General features: G+C 43.2%; 2 protein-coding genes across 10 annotated transcripts in view; both read left to right on the top strand.

The window, feature by feature from the left end:
- Positions 1–9,886, top strand: part of IQCE (IQ motif containing E) — a 32,311-nt gene extending 22,425 nt beyond the window's left edge. For 3 of the 7 annotated variants that reach the window (XM_080556419.1, XM_080556416.1, XM_080556420.1), the window contains one exon: positions 1,186–9,886. In XM_080556419.1, the coding sequence (XP_080412545.1) occupies positions 1,186–1,198 (13 nt within the window). In that variant the 3' untranslated portion in view covers positions 1,199–9,886. The remainder of the gene's footprint in view (positions 1–1,185) is intronic. The other 4 variants (XR_013939628.1, XR_013939629.1, XM_080556418.1 and 1 more) reach the window with 4 other exon arrangements.
- Positions 9,887–10,520: 634 nt separating this feature from the next.
- TTYH3 (tweety family member 3) overlaps positions 10,521–17,592 on the top strand; it is a 79,161-nt gene continuing 72,089 nt past the window's right edge. For 2 of the 3 annotated variants that reach the window (XM_080556422.1, XM_080556421.1), the window contains exon 1: positions 10,521–10,830. In XM_080556422.1, the coding sequence (XP_080412548.1) occupies positions 10,708–10,830 (123 nt within the window). In that variant the 5' untranslated portion in view covers positions 10,521–10,707. The remainder of the gene's footprint in view (positions 10,831–17,592) is intronic. The other variant, XM_080556423.1, reaches the window with a different exon arrangement.

Genomic DNA, 17,592 nt, shown 5'->3' with positions numbered 1-17,592 from the left:
GAACTGATGCAGAGAATTTCACTTGACTAGAAAGTCATGTTTCTTTTCTTCTGTAGGTTGAGGTCAATGTAACAGTCTCCTGCGTTCCTTGTTTTCATTCACAGACTCTGTCTGTCACCCTTTTTCTATTTCTGGGCTTGTTGTGCTTTCTTTATTCCACATTACAGTTGCCGTGTATGCCTCTTCCATATCAGCAGGTTTTTTCTTTGTCAGGAACCTCTCATTTCATTATGAGGCCCGTGGCATGTTTGTTCTCCCCAAGTAAGATTCTCTGTGTGCCCTCTGTTTTCTTTTCTATTCCAGTGTCAAACTCTCAGTGTATGGCCTCGTGTGTTTACTTTTTGTACTACAGGTCATCTTGATTTATTTTCCTTTTGTCTGGGAGATTTGTCTTTTTCAGAGAACTGATATTTGAAGCTGAAAAATAGGTAGAGTTGAGGAGAAGATACTGTGCTAGAAGGTATTCATAGTTGTAATCATTAAGTTCACAAATCTCTTGAAGAGGGGATAGAAGCTGCTGTTCCTGCTCATCAGATGTAAGGGGCCTCATGTATCTGACTTCTCCCTCTGATTTTCCAATTTTTACTGGAATCATTAGGATTCTGTTTATGCCATAAACATTTCTTCAAATTGGAATTGAGTTGCATAGAACCAATAGAACTTACTGTCTTAAGGTAGTACAGCATGTGAATAATATTTGTAGTATTTTATAGATATGAGAATGAAAGACATTGTCACTCACAGCTTTCATCTTATTTCTCACTGTTTTCCCTTTTCTCTATCTATATTTGACTGAAGTTTTCATTATGACCTTTCTGCTTAGCTTAAGCTTGCTTGGGTCAACTTTTCCTTTTCTGGCCTTCTAATAAATATTTATTTTCATGACCTGAGATGGTTTCAGTATCAAATTGCTTCACTTTGTGACGTGTAACCACTTGCAAAGATTTAAAGACAATAAGACAAATCATGTGTGGTCAGGATGTCAACTTACCACTTGGTATGCGTGTTCTTTCATTAAAGAGGAAAGGGTAATATTTGCAAGCGGAAGAAGATAGATGAGAGCTATTCATAACTGTAAGCAATTCTGGAAACTTGATGGTTCAGAGAACATTACGCTTCCCACAAGGGCTTGTTTTTATCAGCGTTGTTTATTGATGCCCTTGTTTCCTTTTGCAATTATTTCAGCCAGGTCTTCTGAGAAGCAATCGCAGCCCACTCTCTCTCTGTCTGTGGATGAAGCTCACTCAGATGATTCAGATGATATTGTCATCATTTCTCCATTGTTACGGATGAAGAAAAACTCCACCCACTTTTGTAATGGGCCCCAATGATCTTGAATTATTTGATTCACAAACAAAAATATTTCCAAGAAGGTAAAGCATATCAAAGATGAAAAGGAGGAGTATTAGCCTACAGTTGTCATTATTTCAGATGTAAATGAATAATTGTTTGATATGTCTGACTACATGGCTAAAAGTTGCTGACTGACCGTTATGCTTATCCTTCTGGTACAGAGAGTTTGAATTTTAAAAAAGACTAAAACAAAGCAATGTTTTGTCTCACAGATTCAATTATCAATTTTAAATGAAAGCAGTAAAGACTTAAAATATTTCATGTCAAACAAAGTCTTGTTTCAGGTTGGCTGAAATACTTTGTTTAATCAGAAAGCGAAAAATAACTTGGCTCCAATTTTCAGCTTGTGCATGTGAAGGGGAACAGCTTGTATTTGCTACAAGGTCCTCTCTATTTAAAATTTTTATAGTGTCATATTGTAATGTGTTTTTTTTTTGCTTTTTACACTAAACATTTAAAGTCTATGCAGACCAATAAAGTCATTCTAGGAAATAACTTCTGTGTCATAGGGCTACTCTAGGCCTACTGTAGCTGCATGGTTTCCTTATTTATTGCTTTTTCCAAATGTGTTTGCTATAATATGTATAGCACTGTTTTGTATTTGAAATGTCTAATCACGTAATCACTTTTTTTATATTTGTCAGAGAAGGGTGTAATAGCAGGAGTGTTCTGTGAAGGATGCCCTTGTGACTGCTTTTTCTGCTTACGTATCAGTGAGTGGAGTGGAGTATGCAGGGTCATCGCTAGTAAGTGCAAACATTTGATGTAGAAGATACGTTGATTTATGTTCTGTTTTAGCTTACATCACTTGACTGAAACTTTGACTAGCTAGATTGCTCATACACTGAGCATTAAGGGATGTTAAGTGTAATTTTGCTCTGCTGTTGTTGATCTCTCTTCTCAGCAGTACTTTTGTGTTGCATGCATATCAGCAGTATATGCTGCAAGTGCACTGTGAGACCAGTCGCAGGCTGGGAGAGGGGTCACAAGAGACAGCCATCTTCTGTCATCAGGTAGAGCTATGAGGCTTACTGCTGGAAAGCATGGGCACTACCCGCTCCGGTCTGAGGGACGTGGATTGGGATGAGCGACGTATTCAGACCCATGTAGCCTGAACAGAAGCAGTAGGTTGGCTTATAATAGATAACAAGACTACATCCAGAAATAACACTAATTGACAATATCTTTAGCAGGCTCCATGAAAGGACCAATGACATAATGGACTGTGGACAGTATGGTCAGAGGAGTCTTTACAAATCTTTTACACAAACTGTACCTCTTCTTGCTGGGAGGAGGAGCTTTTAGTCCAGACTATTGTTCCAACACCCTTCAAAGGCATGAAAATGCCTTTTTATGAAAGGTGAACTGGGTAAATTATGTGATATTTACTGGAAGTAGAATTTCATTTTGCAAACAGCAAAGTTTTTGTAGAGACCCTAATGGTTCTTTGTCATCAAGGAGTAATAAAGTCACCTGTAAACAGAAAGCATGCTTTTAAATAGAAGATTTTTATCACCTTTTCCCTCTTCTTTTTTTAAATTAAAAATCAGTCACCGCTGTTTTGCAGAATACTAATAAGCTAGAGCTGTCTCAGTTCTCTGATTTCAATGAAGCTCTATCTGAGCTTATCATAGTTCATGCCAATACTTGCAGCCAAAGGAAACTGGATGGCTGCAGCACAATGCAGCTGATTTCATTTAATCCCATCAGTGGAAATGCTGCCTTTGCTTTTTCCAAAGGCAATTTTGGGAGCTCTCCATACCCAAAGCAGTCTGAAGAATGTCATTTATACTTGTGTTGGGTAAATTTTTCCTGCTGGTAGTTTGGTCACATGACTGTCATCTGCAGCAAGGATAAATATATATAAAATAAAAGGGATAAAATCCTCTTGGTAGAAGCTTAGACTGTTTCCCTCTTTTTCTGAAAGTCAGGTTATAAAAAAGTAATTTTGCTAAATAGAAGCAGAGCTGTATTGAGTTGCTTATGTATAATATTTCAGGTCTGTAACTGTGACTCTGTCATGGATACCTCCAGAGAGAGTAACTAGAGCTGAGAACTCTGACACATCAAGGAGAGAGTATGTAGTGTATGTCAGGACTGAGACTGATATAAAATACCTACCTAACTGTTACCCTTTAGGGAAATACTTGGACAGCAAATATGATGAAGATGACATTTACTTTACTGTACCATAACAAAGAACAAATATGAAAGTATCAGGAAGTAGATACGGAGTAGAAAGACTTGTGTTTTAACTGGGCGTACGACTAGCAGTAGAGTAGCTGAGTTCTAGGATAAAGGAGAGAGAGTTGCTTGGTGTGACCCAAAGTCGTAGACAAACAGAAGGGTGAAAAGGAGCAAACACCTTCTGAGGTTAATGAAAATGTCTCTAGAGCTTCCTAAATTCAATTCTATCTGATAACCATTAAAAATAAATAAATCTGATACCTAATTGGGCAGGCTTCAAACACATAACTTTGTTTGAAAGATAACTATATGCTCACAGGATATAGAAAGTTTGGTTTAGTACACTAGAAAGAGAAACCTCTGCAGCATTAATAGCCTTTAATGTTTTTTCATTATATGCTGTAATGGAAAGTGTTGAAAGGAGTATTAATTGACACTGTAGGTTTCATTCTGTGGCTGAATGCCAGCCCTTGTAAATCTGGGAAGAGGTGTGGAGCAATGAAGGAAGAAAAAGTTAATTTCAGAGGAAATGGCATTTTTCTTTTCTTTAACTCAACAGAAAGCTGAGGACAGTAAAAATCTGCGTGGCTGAAACCAGCCAAGGTAGGCCCTATAAAAACACTCAGCTTCATTTAAAAAAAAAAAAAAAAAAAAAAAGTTTTCTGTACAAAGTACTGGTAACCTTGTGGGGGCATCAAGGTCCTGAATTAAAATTAAATTCCACTGTAAGTTACCTATTAGTGCACTTTCCATCCTGCTGATACACAAGTTCTGTGTGGGTTAATGCTGCCTACTTAAAACCTTTTGCAGTTTACCTACTGTTTAGTTAGGAATCATGTGTGAATATAGAGATCTGACTTTCATGGGATGTGATCTCTCTTGATCTTTTTCTGTCCTTAAGTGCCTATGCCTGTAAATTTTTATTGCACCATCAAGACCTGAAAAATATAATGTTTCCTACATAGTTATACAAATAATCCCTACACAGGCAACTTTTTATACAGTTGTAATGGAGAAGTATCAAACTTGGCATATATGAGAAAGCCATTGATTTTTATGATTGTTTTAATAATTAGAACTGTGCAAATCTTGTACGTAAGTTACTTTGGGATCTTTTTAAAGTTGAAATATTTGCAGTGTGTTTTCTCCTGACTGTTGAACTTTCAAATTAAGTTCAAGCTTGTAAATTAATTGTTCGTGCATTCCTGCTGCAGTTGCTGTGTTTGTATTGCTACTCCGGCCTCTGCTGCTTGCTCCTGTTGTTTTCACTTTGCACCTAGGCTGACCTTTTACCTCAGGCCGTTTTTGCTGAGGCAGTCCTGAGTAGTCCAGTCTCCTCCATTCTGCAAGACAAGTAATGAGGCTAGTAAAAAGTTAACTCTTAAACACGTAGGGTGTGAATTTCTTCTTAATACATGTTCAAAGTCTTCTCATCAGTAGGATGAACAATGCTCTTGACCAAAGCCTAGTGCAACTGCCAGCAGTGATGGGCTTTTGCTTTCAGTCTTGGTTTCTGGTGTTTGATTCAAGAGAGGAAATCTGTCATGTGTTCCTAAAACTAAAAGCCATACCATTGCCTCAAATATGTGTGGCTTTGTGCAGAGTACAGCAAGTTTCATTTATGTCTGTTCATTTGTTTTGCTGCTTGCTCGTTGGTTGTAACAGTCATAGCGACCAGTTACTAAACCAGTGAAATGGGGGTAATAAAGTAATAATAAAAAAAAATATTGTGATGACTGTTCCAATTTATCTGCCAGGAGGAGTGGAGGGGGAACAGATGTGCATAAGGCGCATTGGCTGTTGCTTATATGTGGCCTTTAGCATTCATTCTGTCCTCACTGTGCTTGAAGGAATAGCCTTGAACAGCAAGTGTTGCTATGTTCTTGTTAACTATACTCCGTTGTATTCCACTGATTAAGTTGTACCCTGCTCCTCTTGCCCTTTCCACTGTCTGGCTGTCCTAATGACTTTTTTAAAATCTGAGAGCATATGTGTTCTGCATCTGTTCTGATCTCCAGGAAAGTGTTCATGTTGTTCCCCTCGCTGGGGCTCTGTATAAACAAAACTTCCTCCCTCAAGATGTTGCTCAGATTGTAACAGCTCCCCTACTATTTGGTAGATTTTTTCACCAGCGTGCCTCAAAAGACACTTCACACTGGGTATCACGTAAGCCCCTTTAGGGCTTCTATTCTTGGTAGTATGAACAGATGTGTCATAAAATCTTGATGCCCAAAATGATCTGAAAAGAACCAGGAGGGACATCATGCCTGTTGTAAGGGGCTGTCTTATCTTTCTCGCTATCAGCCAGATCATATCACACCTGAGTCTTGCTCTTCTGCCCCACCTCGGTTTATCCGTTCTGCAGAATGATTTTCTGTTTCAGTAGTGCACTGGAGCTTGCACATCTTTCCTGTAATATAAATTTAGCAATAATATGCTGTAAGATCTGCCATTTGATTACAGTGCAGCTGCTAAAAAAAAAAAAAAGCTATGCTTAAATGGCCTCTAGTTGTCTGCATAGAAAATGAGAATAGCATTAAATAAACTGGAGGATTGACCATGAATGCTTGCAATTGAAGTTGTAACGTCCTGTACAAACATTAGTTTAGCATTGTCGTTATCTAGCAATGATCCTTATTTATATCTCACACAAATTATGGCAGAGCCTATATATCTAACCTGGAAATATTTCCTAAACAGGCTCTCTGTAACTTACATGAAGTTGTCAGTTTCTTCCTCCTCTTGGCAGATGCTTAATAGCCAGGTATAGCATTTCTATGCTAGTAAACCTTCATTATTATACAAAATGTACTAGAATGTTATGAAGAAATATCTTAAATAATTAAACAGAAACTGACTGACAAAACAAAGTGCAATTTGAGCTGTGTTATTCTTTTTTTTTATATTCACTTGCTTGCTGATTTGCTGAACTTACCAAACTGCACTGGGTCTCACTGTGATTAGAGAGAATTTGCCAAGTTCCTTTGTAATTGTTTCTTTGCAATTAACTAAATAATAGAATGTTCTGTGTGTAGCTCTCTGGGGAAAGGAAAGGAGCGGGCAGGTGCAATAGGATTTCCACATCTTCCACCCATTTCCCTCAATCTCACGAAGTATAAAAAGGCCAGTAGAACATGAGAGAAAGGGAGTATTGCCTCAGGACTGGAAATGACAGAATTAACCTTTTCATACGATTTCTTTGAGTTTGCTTAAAGCTTTTTATGTTGGCTCTGGTTGTGGCTATTCTTTGTTTAAACCCAAAAGTCCCTAGGAGGACTTCAGAGGAAAGTAATGAAGATCCAAATGTACATTCCCGTCTCCACTCTGGGGAAATACCTCAAGCTGGGAGGAGAACTCAGCTGGGAAGAGCGAAGGCTGTGGACTGAGCTGTCGAGGGGGCAGTGAAATCTGAGGGGGGCTGCAGAGCAGCCCTGGCTTTATTTCCTTTGACTTTCTGTAGAAAAATACAGAGGAAGCCCTTGGAAGGAGAGGAAGGGTAATGTTGATCGAGGCACAGTCTAGCTCAGTGGGAAGGAGGCATGACTTGATGTAAGGGCAGAGCTTACGGAGCAGCAGAGGCAAGCAGGGCTGAGGTGTTGTTTAACAGTGGCAGCTGAGTGCTCAGACACGTTTGTCTCGCTGACCTCCCTCTGACTGCCTGTAATTTAGCCCCTGGTCTCGAGAGGGTAACTCATCCATCTGCTGGCACTTGAAATTCAAACTTCTTTTTTTTTTTTAAACTGCATTGTTGGTTAAAACCTTTCATAACACATATTAGGTCTGACAGTCAGGGGAAGACTCCTCGCTTCACGGTATATTAAAATCTGAATTATTTCATCTCATAGTGAATAAAAAGAGCCAGGGGTATGGGATTACTGTTACAAAACGTGCTCTCATTGCACAAGTAGGAGTGTCTGAAGTCAGAGGGAAGCTTCTGAAGCATGAAAAAAGATATATTTGCTAGTAATGTTTTCTCAGACTGCCTGATGGTCTCAAGGGGAGAGGGGTCAGCAGTGGTTGCCTTAATTTTGGAGGGTTTAGCTATTCTTTTTATGTTCATTTTCTTTAATTTTGAACACCTCTCATCTGCATATTTTGTCCAGTGATTCTTTAGCAAAGCCACTGTCAAAGCAAGTTAGCGAATGCTAATGTGGCTCTTAGGGTTACTTTTCAGCAGGATTGCCATCTAGCAAGCTGACATTTGCAGTTTGCTTTGGTTGATTGTAGAACTGCTTTCTATGCAAGGGTGATTTAGTGTTAGCTTTTATTCCTGGGATATCACAGCAGTGGCTTGTTTGTTCATTTTGCTTTGGCAAAACAGAGCACCTATTTGTGTGGGGAGGGGAAAAGGCTGCTGTAATCTAAACATGAAAGCCTCGATAGCTGTTTTGTTGTCATGTAGTCGAGAATTACCTGAATAAGATTGAGTGAGAGATGCTAGGCATCTAAGAAATGCAAACACTGCTTCCTGATGTGGTACAATAGGCTGAAGCGCCCTTTCTACCATGAAAGTATGGCTAGAGCTAGATCCTGTGGATTGCCTCATTCCTACTTTGCTGAACTTGTTTTCTTCTTCTTTTTCTTATTTTCCCATATCATTATAAATAATTGTGGGGGAGAAATTAAAACTGTTGATGCCTCTGTTTCTCTCTAATCCCAAATCCTCATTCTACTATAATTTAATCCAGTTGTCTCTGCAGCAAATGACCGTGAGAGAGGCATGCACACGAGCGCTGCAAAGCCTGGTCCCTTTCCCATTTACCCCCGCCCCTGTATGGCGCCTCAGACTGCTGTGCTGATGGGCTGGTGCTTACACCCCCATTTAATAGTATCCAGCTTTTCCTGTGATTTGTTCCAAAACATTTTGTTCCGTTTGATTTATATCAGTGCTGTCAACTGAGATCTCCGTGTTGAGTGGCTGCTGCATCTGCTTTTATTCCATGTCCATCATATTGCTGACAAAGGTACTTGGACTTGCAGCCTGGTGGGGTTTTTCTATCCAGAGGCCTGTGGCAGCGTAACATCTGTAGGACAGATTCCAGCCTTGAGTGTTTTAGTGCCGAATTGCATAAACTCTGTGGCGTAAGTGGTTTACGCGGAGAGAGCTCTTGCTCGGAGTGAGGTCTCTCAGCTCCTTGTCTTGGGGCTGTTTGAACTGGAGGTGAAATATGTTAGATCATTGGGCTTTAAAGTAATTCCTTCCTCATCCTTGTTGGCACGGTGAAAAAGGAGGAGGGAAAAAAAGGGAACAAAATAAAATTGGCTGCTGATCTCCTGTCCTTCTGCAAAGAAGTGAGAACTCTTCTTGCAGAAGGTTGGAGGGAGTTGAGGTCTTCTATCTCATACCCTTGTATATCTTGTACTTGTGCACATACTGCGTGGCTGTGAACTCTGACGTGCGTCTTAGTGCTATTTGTGAACGATAAGATTTCGTTTTAGCTATGTTGATAAAACTCATGAAAATCTTGTCCTAGTCAAAAACTATTAAAGTTGATGTTATATTTCAGAACATCAGCAGAAATATGTTTATTTTATCCTTATGTATTAAATAGCCCCTTTTAGCTTTTTGCTGTCCTTATTTATAAAATGCATCTGTGAGAACAGTGTAAAGTATAAACTCCTAGCTGCATCTAGGGAATGTAATAAAATTGTACTTGCAAAAGAGGCATCTCTGTAATCTCTACTGACCTGCCAGCAGTTAGAAGAAAAAAAGCAGTTATTATTATCCTTTTTTTTTAATCGTTTATTTCTTATAAATGGGATGCACAGCACTCCAGTATTTTGTATTTTTTCCTGGATCATAACAGTTTCTAGTTCTAATAGAGATAATTTAGATGAGGGTTCCTCAAACATTGATCTGTGAGATATTTGCTTGAAGTCTGTTAGGAGGCTTTTTCTGCGTTTCAAATCCAAGTTGCATTAAGTGATATTTAAAATACATTGTTTTCAGCTTTTCAAATCAGCAGGTGAAGTGCGCTGCCTCAGAGCTGTGACGGGGAGATTGTGGTTCATATAACCGTATGGAGAGAGCTGGACTGCAGCACGTACTTACAGCAAGAATGAAAATACTGGATCATTTCCTTTTAAAAGAAAACAAATATTTTTATACCTTTCGGTCATAATAGGAACAATGCAATCTTTGTAACAAAGCAACTGAATTTGTGATTGCTGCTGCTTACTGTTATTTTTTTGTTGTTTTACAAAGCTTTCCTCAGGTTATCCGGAGTGTTTATTTACTTACTAGTTCCCGACACCTCCCCCCAAGAGGGTGTGCACGTATTTTTTAACTTTAATACTGCAAATAGTTTTGTGCTATTCGGAAAATATACGCAAATACTTTCTCGTGTGGTTGGTGTGTAGTCCTTGGGAAAGCCATAATGGCCGAAGGGCTCTGGGGAGAGCACAACGTCGGCTCCCTTGCGTTGTGCACAACTCTGTTGTGTTGTGCAGGAAGCCACTGTTATCGCTTACATACCTGGGTGTTGAATTCACGGCTGATTTATGTGGTCATCCAGCCCCACTGCTACCTCCAGTCCCATGGAAGCTAACGAAGCAACGTAATTGGCTTTGGGTCAGGGGCTGGAAGAGGCCAAGCCTTTGTCTGAAGAGAGAATGGTGAAAATTAAAAGAGGCCGAGTGCCTAACGGCTGCGTGGATTGGGCACGTTTGGAACTGTCGCGAAGAGCTTTTAGCCACGTCTATACCTCAAAAAATTTGCCCTGATTTGGGGGGAAAAGCACAAGCACATGAAGCGAGCAGCGGGGGCCCCGCGCTCCCCTCAGCGCCCCTCAGGCCTCCGGGGTCTGGGGGCTCCGTGAGGGGCTGCGGGCAGAGCCGGGCTTCCCCGGGCGCTGCTGGGGGGGGAGGGGGGCTCCCCCTTTCCTCAGCCGGCCTCGGGGCTCCCGGTCTCGGCGTTTTGGGGGCGTTTTGGGGGGGGTCCTGGGCCGGGAACGGGGCGGAGCGCGGCGGTGCCAATGGGAGCGGGCGGGCGGCGCCAGGCGCGGAGGCGGCGGAGCCTCCTCGGCGAACAAAGAGGGAGCGAGCCCGGAGCCGGCCATGAGGGGCCGCCGGCCGGCGGGGAGCGGGTGAAGAGAGGGGCTCCATGGCCGGCGGGTCGGGGTGAGGAGAGGTCGGCGAGGGGAGGCTGAGGCTGAGGCGAGGCGAGGCATGGCGGGCGTCAGCTACTCGCCGCCCTGGTGGGTGAGCCTGCTGCACCGCCTGCCGCACCTCAGCCTGCGCTGGGAGCTCACCTCCGCCGATTTTCGCCCGCACGACGCCGAGTACCAGCAGGTGAGGGTCCCCTCGGGGGGCTGGGGGTGTTGGGGGGCCGGGAGGAGGAGGAGGAGGAGGAAGGAGGGGGCGCCGTGCTGGCGGTGGGCTGCGGGCTGCGCGCCTGGGGGCTGCTTCCCCTTTACCCCGCCGGGTCGGGGCAGCTCCTGGCGGCCTCGCTCGGAGCCCAAATTCCTCTGGGAGAGGTAAAAACGAGCCGAAAGGGGAGGCAGGGGAGCCCCGCAGGCAGCCCTGGCCCGGGGGGGGCCCGGTGGAAAGCAGCTGCCTGAAAGGGGGAGAGCCACGGGGAGATCCAGTGCACAGCGCGATGCTCGGAGAGCGCTCGGGTGCTGCTGCTTTTATTTTTTTTTTATTTTTTATTTTTTTTGTGCTGTGTGCCGTGCTTGGTTGGCTAGCCACGTAATTAAAACGATTACGGAGGGAATCTGTGTGCTCCAACAGCTGTGTGCTCTGCCGTCGTCTTGGAGCAGAGCTGCAGTGGCTCTGCTGCCTCGCTGTGCCACGGGCTCTGGGTTTGGGAACACCATTTTGCTTTTCGGAACACGCTTGCGGTGTCCTGTGTGTGCAGCCTCCTATGCACACGCCAGGGGAAAGGCTGGGGTGGCTAAACAGCTCTTGTTCATCCCAAAAGTGTAGGGGGTTGGCAGTACTGTACAAAGCAGTATGCTTTGGCTTTTTGTTGTAAAGAGAAGAACAGTTCTGTGGGCTGAAGCTAGAGCGAAACGTGAGGGAGGTGTTTGAAGAGCTATTGGTAGATGCTAAGAAGCCTCTTTAAACCAATAAACAAGACAGACTTTTGACCCAACTCAAGTATTTGGGGCTTCAATGTATTAATTCGCTTTAGTTCCCATGGCTTAGCAGAGTTCAAGATGGCCACACACAGCTGTAACACAGCACAGCAGCTTAGCTGGATTTCCGTGACCTCAGAGGGTAGCTGCCTTTTCAACAGGGGACACGAGATGCTGAAGAGCAGAAGTTCAGAGTTCATGGAAGGATGTTCCTGGGAGCGCATTGTCACGAAGTGAGCGCTCGCTGACCTTTGAATGGACAGCCGATGCACTGGTTTTCACTCAAATTGCTTAAAAAGGTTTCTCACAGCAATCTGGGGTTGTGTTCATTTCTCAGGTAATCTTTCTACTGTAATCACATTCAGGCTTCTGCTGCTCCCCTCCTCTGTGTTTGCTTCCCCTTCCTTGATGACATTAAAGACTTCTCGCACAGCAGTGGATGGCCTCTTAAGTCTTAACATCAGCTCGAAAGAAAATGTCTTATCAAATCCCAAACCGACCGTCTGGATTACTGAAGCGCCTGTCTTCAAGAGAGTGATTTGAATAGCAGCTTTACTGATTTCAGCGTCGGTGAGGGATAGCAAATAGGCTCCAGTAATGCAGGCGGTGTTATCTGTGTTGTTGGTTATATAACGAAGCTGCTGTGGTTCTGCAAGTTGGCCCTGGAGTTTGTAGCCACATAGATTAATTCTAATGCAGTGAAACTTATTCCAGGAGTGGGAACTGTAATGCTAGATATTCTCTCATGCTTTAAATTGTTCTGAATTCTAATTTTTTCCATTAGCTTTGTTATGAATTTGCAGCTCTTGCTGTGTTTGCAGCCTATGCTGGCACAGTTTCCCTGTTTCTTTAGGCACATTTCATGTTTAGGAGGCAAAATTATACAAAGTCCTGAAAATAACAGTCAATTTTTTGATTTAAATCCTGTTTATTGTTCTTTTCTTTGGAAGTCTCGTGAGGTGGCACAAATTGTGCGTGTATTTGTTTTCTGTTCCATTCGTGGTTGATGCCCTCGTTCTGTAGTATAAACTGTTAAACTGCACGCTGGATTTGAGGTCAATGGGGGATGCTATCTGGGAGCGTATGGGAATGGGAAAGGACAGAGCGTCCCTAGCTGCAGTAAGGAAGGATTGCCTTTCCTAAAGTGAAAATACCTTCAAGTTTCCATGACTTCAAGACATAGGATAGTTAGGCTGTTGTCATAAAGAGGCAGACAGTAGGGCACAGCGTCCGTTCTCGCTCTGATTTGTTATAAGGAAGGGAGCAACATGTGCCTTCTGATTCTTCACCGGTTCTCTGGAAAAGAGAATAAAACGTGAAAAATAAAACGTGAGATACAACGGCTTGGATTTGAATGCTGTAATGTCACTTGTTGAAGTGCCACGTGCTCCTGCAGGTGAGGAGCCTGCTGATATAACAGCCTTTCCACCTCTACCTATTGAGGATTACTGTAATGCGCAAGCCGCTATTCCACTGAAGCAGCAGACAAGCCATTGTCCCCTGAAACCCCTCTGGAGCACGTGTAGCTCTCAGATAAGCGCATAGTGCCTGCCTTTCAAGTCCAGGTCTTTGTTGCGTCTTCTGGGACCCTGGATGGTGGGGCGCATCTGTAAGGACGTAGATCTAACAGCCAGTTGTACTGCTTTGTCCCACCGACTGTGTGCACTGGGGGCTTCCTCCTTTTGTCTGAGAGCTTGAGATATGCCTGGGGTGATGCTGTGCCAAGGGCTGAGATCAGTGCAGCTGCAGGCTTTGGCCACGTACCTTCTTCACCTGAGTCAGTCTCCGAAATGCTCTCTCTTGGTATTATTTACTTATCTTCTCCCGCTGCGTATCATGTTGCATTAGGCTAGAACACCGTGTGCAAGTGTGAAGGAGCAGAACAGATCCTCCCATCAGGACTAGGTTGTTTAAAAATGTATGTGCGTGTCCTTCAGATGCTCCGCTTCAGTCACGACAGTCTGCAGACGTCAGTACAGCTCGCTGTTTCGTTCTGGGGAGAAGGAAGCTTCAGCCTAGCCTGAGCTGGGGTTGTGATCGCTCTCCAGGGGCTGGCGTACTGGCGAGTCCCTCAGAGCTGCCTCCAAGTCCTGGTTTCCACGTTCTACTTAAGGACATGCTCCATGGAGCCATCCCTGTAGAGGATCTTATCAGACCAGTTCTTTGCCCCATCTTTCCATGAATCATTGGGACTGAAGATATCTTGATATGAACAGTTTTGTTCTGGCTGTATTCTCATCTGAGTCATACTGCAGTGCTCTGCAAAGCCTTTTCATTGTGTAGTGAGTCACAAACTCTGGAGTGAAGGGAATGTAAAAATGGAGCAAAGCCTGTGTTCCTCCTGACAGCATGATGGTAATACCAGTTCTGGTTTCTGTGCCTTTTGCTGCTGAACAGACAATGATGATTGCAACGCTATTGTCCACTTTCTGATTAACTGAATTGGAAAGTTAAGATGGTCCTGAGACTGCTGGCGTCACTCAATCTACTTAGTAGAATAAATTCTTCTACCTGTGATTTATTTAGTTGCGTGGCACTGAATTCACTTTAATTCTGAGGGTAGAGTTGGTTAAGAGCCTTGAGGTAGCGTGGAGGTCACGGGCTGGAAAGAAGTAGAAAAGCTGAATAGCTTTTTAATATGGTACAACAATAGGTAATGGGATATCTGATTGAGACAGGGTGTCTTTGGTACCAACAGAAAAGGAACCTAAAACACTTCATTGTTAGCTCTTAAGTCTCGCTGGGTGCTGAGAAGTGTATTAAACAGTGAAGATGAAAACAGGCTGCAAAAAAGCTAAGCTACGGAGTACCTTGACTTGAATTTCTGCTTTTTTTTTTTTTTTAATTGCTGCAAAATGGCAAAGTTGACTTGAATCTGTGTAAACACGAGTTGTGTGAAACAGGCTAGAATAAAGCAAAATGCTCCAGTACATCTTTGAAATTCTTCCCTTGTATCACACCAGTGCTTTTTCTGCTAAAACTGCAAATGCACAGACAGTAGGTGCAATGGCAACTGTATGTGCTGGGAAAAAAAGACGAGCTGATTGATTCCTACCAATTAAGATGCAGAGCCACACTAAAGGAAGCAGAGATAAGAAGAGGGGTATGCTCTGGTCCTTGGTTTTGAGATGGTCTCTCTAGTGTTGTCACCCAGGAGTTTCTTTTCATACATCTGTCAGTGCTTTTGTGTTGTAATATTGTTTTTCTCCTAATATATGTGTGCCGAGGGGAATCCAGCAGTGAAAGGTGCTGTGTAAGCCCAACGATGCTTCCTTTTTTTTGGCTCGCAGGCTCTAATCCGAGGCATGTGTGTTTGAACCTGTAGGCAAAGGTTCAGCGTAGAATTAATTCTGTCAGGTACTTGCTGGCGCTGCGAGGCTCTTTCCCTGCACATAACAGCTAATGTCATCTTTGGAAGCATTTCTTGGCTGGAGAAACACGATGAGGCCTAAACTGCCAAAAAACTTGGATTAGAGAGATTGTTTTAGAACTTCCTCTACTGTACTGGCGTCTTATTTCAATTTTGAAACCAAGAGTCTTTCTCTAAATTGGAAACATGTGTATTAGTCAAGTTGGATGACGTGTTCTTGTCTCGTTGGCTCGAAGTCAGGGGGTAATGTGCCTTTCTTAAAGGGGGTTAGACTGAAGCTTTCTTTCAAGAACAGATGGACCACTTCCAAGGCCTGATCAGCTCTCCTGCTGTAGCATTAGTTTGTTCGTATTTCCAGAAAGGTTAGGTGACCCTGGTTAGTAGAATCCAGCGTTTTCTAATTAAATTGAAGTTGCTTTTAGGTTTTTAAGAACTGATGGTAAATCCCCGCTTCCCTTTTCTCATCAGTCTTGGTTGCACAAGTAACTGTGTAATAATACCTCGCATCAGCAAATCGGTGCTGGAGCCCGAATCCGCTGCTCTGTTTGATCTGGAAGATCATCTACTGGGGAACTGCAGCGTAATGAATAACCAAAAAATGTACAGCGAAGACAATTTTTGATGGTTGATTTACCAAAGCAAGACAGAGAAGGGTTTCTGTATACCATCCATCGAGTCGTGCAGCAGCATGTGGTATACAGACAAGAAAAAAGTCAACCTCTGCCAGCTTTCTGTCTGCAGCCTTACTTTTTTTTGCTGACCTGTGCTGTGCTGCTACGTTTCAGATGGTCTCCTGAGAGCTGACAGTTTCTGGAAAGCCTGGCTGTATGTTACCGTACTCTAGTCAGAAGAGCGACTGCTCTGAACGGATGGTTTTAGCAAACCAAAGTACGCACAGAGGGGTAAAAAGTGACTTGGAGAAACGTAAAGTGCATTGTAGGGCAAGGAGATGCGTGTGTGCAAAGACGTGAACTACGCTCACTTTGGGTACAATCCTAAAGGTATTAATCCCGTGCAGAGAAGATGCTTTTTCCAGGCCTGCGTGTGGCTTGGAATAGAACCAGGTGGTGGACAGCCACTGGCATCGTGGTGCTTCTGCTGAAACCAGTTGTCCTCTTGAAAATCCTCTCTTTTTCTACAAGCGTACAACAGCTACGTCTCCTGATTGGGTTTTAAGCACTACCAAAGTAAGTCTTGGAGGATGCATCCACCTCCTTTGAGTGCTGCCAATGTATTGCACTTACCTGTATGCACGCAGGTGCTTATTGGTTAGAAGCAGAGGTTCAAGAACCTGGGGTTTTGCTTTTGCTTTGGAAAAGCAGTGTAAACAGGAACTGAAAATGTAGATGAGGTTCTCTGATGTTGTTTGCCACCAGAATGATATGGCCGCTTAGGAAGCTCATCTTGGTATCTAGCTACAAAGCCTGCTCACTGGTGTTCTGGAGAAAAGGACCAAGCAAAATCAGTTGTCTTGCTTCATCTTTCCCTTTTTTTCATTGATTCTTAATACCTTTTTGAGGGAGGAGAATCCATGCTTTTCAAGTTAACAAAAAGCCTTTGTTTAAATGTTCATCTGATAAAATGAGCAGTGCTTTGAGCAGGCATTGGTGCGGAGTTTATTGCTTCTTATTTTTCATTATTAGAGAAAGTGAGAAGTTCTCGCCCAGAATATATCTCATTAGGCATGACTGACAACTAAGGGTGGGAAGTCAGGTGCTTTCCTCTGACTTAATCCCAAGGCTTTGGATGTGGGCTAAGGGAGCTGTGCACAACTCTTCTTCAGATCTGTCCTGCTTGTATTTTGGGATTAGATGTATTTTTGAACACGTAAACAAAAATCTGTCTTTTGAGAATGAAACTCAAAAGATTGGGGCCTTTGTCACGTCAGGTTTCTTGACATAGCGACTTTTAGACATTTGGAGGGATAGGCATCCTCAAATCCCCTGGCATATCTTTCCCCCTCTTTTCTGCCTTTTTCTTCAGGACAAGGCTAAATTTACACCTCTTTCCCTGCAGTTCCCACCCACCTGCACACATGCTGGTGGAAAGGGTGAAACCCAGAATCGACGCTCTATGCTTTGGGTGTTGATGCGGTAAGACGGTGTCGTGGCAGAGCACGTGTGGTCAGCTCGTTGTGAATCTCCTGCAGGACACCTCTGTACCTCTGATCAGAGCCCTGAAGACTTAAGCCACGTTGGTTAACGCTTCTCCTGAAGTCATTCTTCTATGAGCAAGCACTGAGTAAGATGGTGCTCACTCTCCGTTTCTGGGACGTGGAGGGCTGTCACCTCATTCGTAGCTAAGCTCTTGATGGCTGTCACTTCTCTGGTTTCTGTTTTCTCTTTTAGTAGTAAGCTTTCTACCGGTTACGTTGAGATTTCCCATTCCCCTTGAGTGGGTAGGAGAACTTGGCTTGTTTTCAGCTGAATGTAGTTCCCATAGCTGGGGGAAGGGACGTGATGTCTGGGAATTTCTTTGCTCTGAGATTCAGACAGCACTCGAGTAACTTTGGAATACATCAGGATTGCCTTCTGGACTGAACTTTCTAAACTAATTCCCGCTTTTGAGACTTGAATAGGACTCAAAATACTCGGACATATTGAC

This window comes from Anser brachyrhynchus (assembly GCF_964034855.1).
Source record: "Anser brachyrhynchus genome assembly, chromosome: 15".
Lineage (NCBI taxonomy): Eukaryota > Metazoa > Chordata > Aves > Anseriformes > Anatidae > Anser > Anser brachyrhynchus.
Note: the sequence above shows the minus strand (reverse complement) of the source record. Positions and strands in the feature narration are given on the sequence as shown.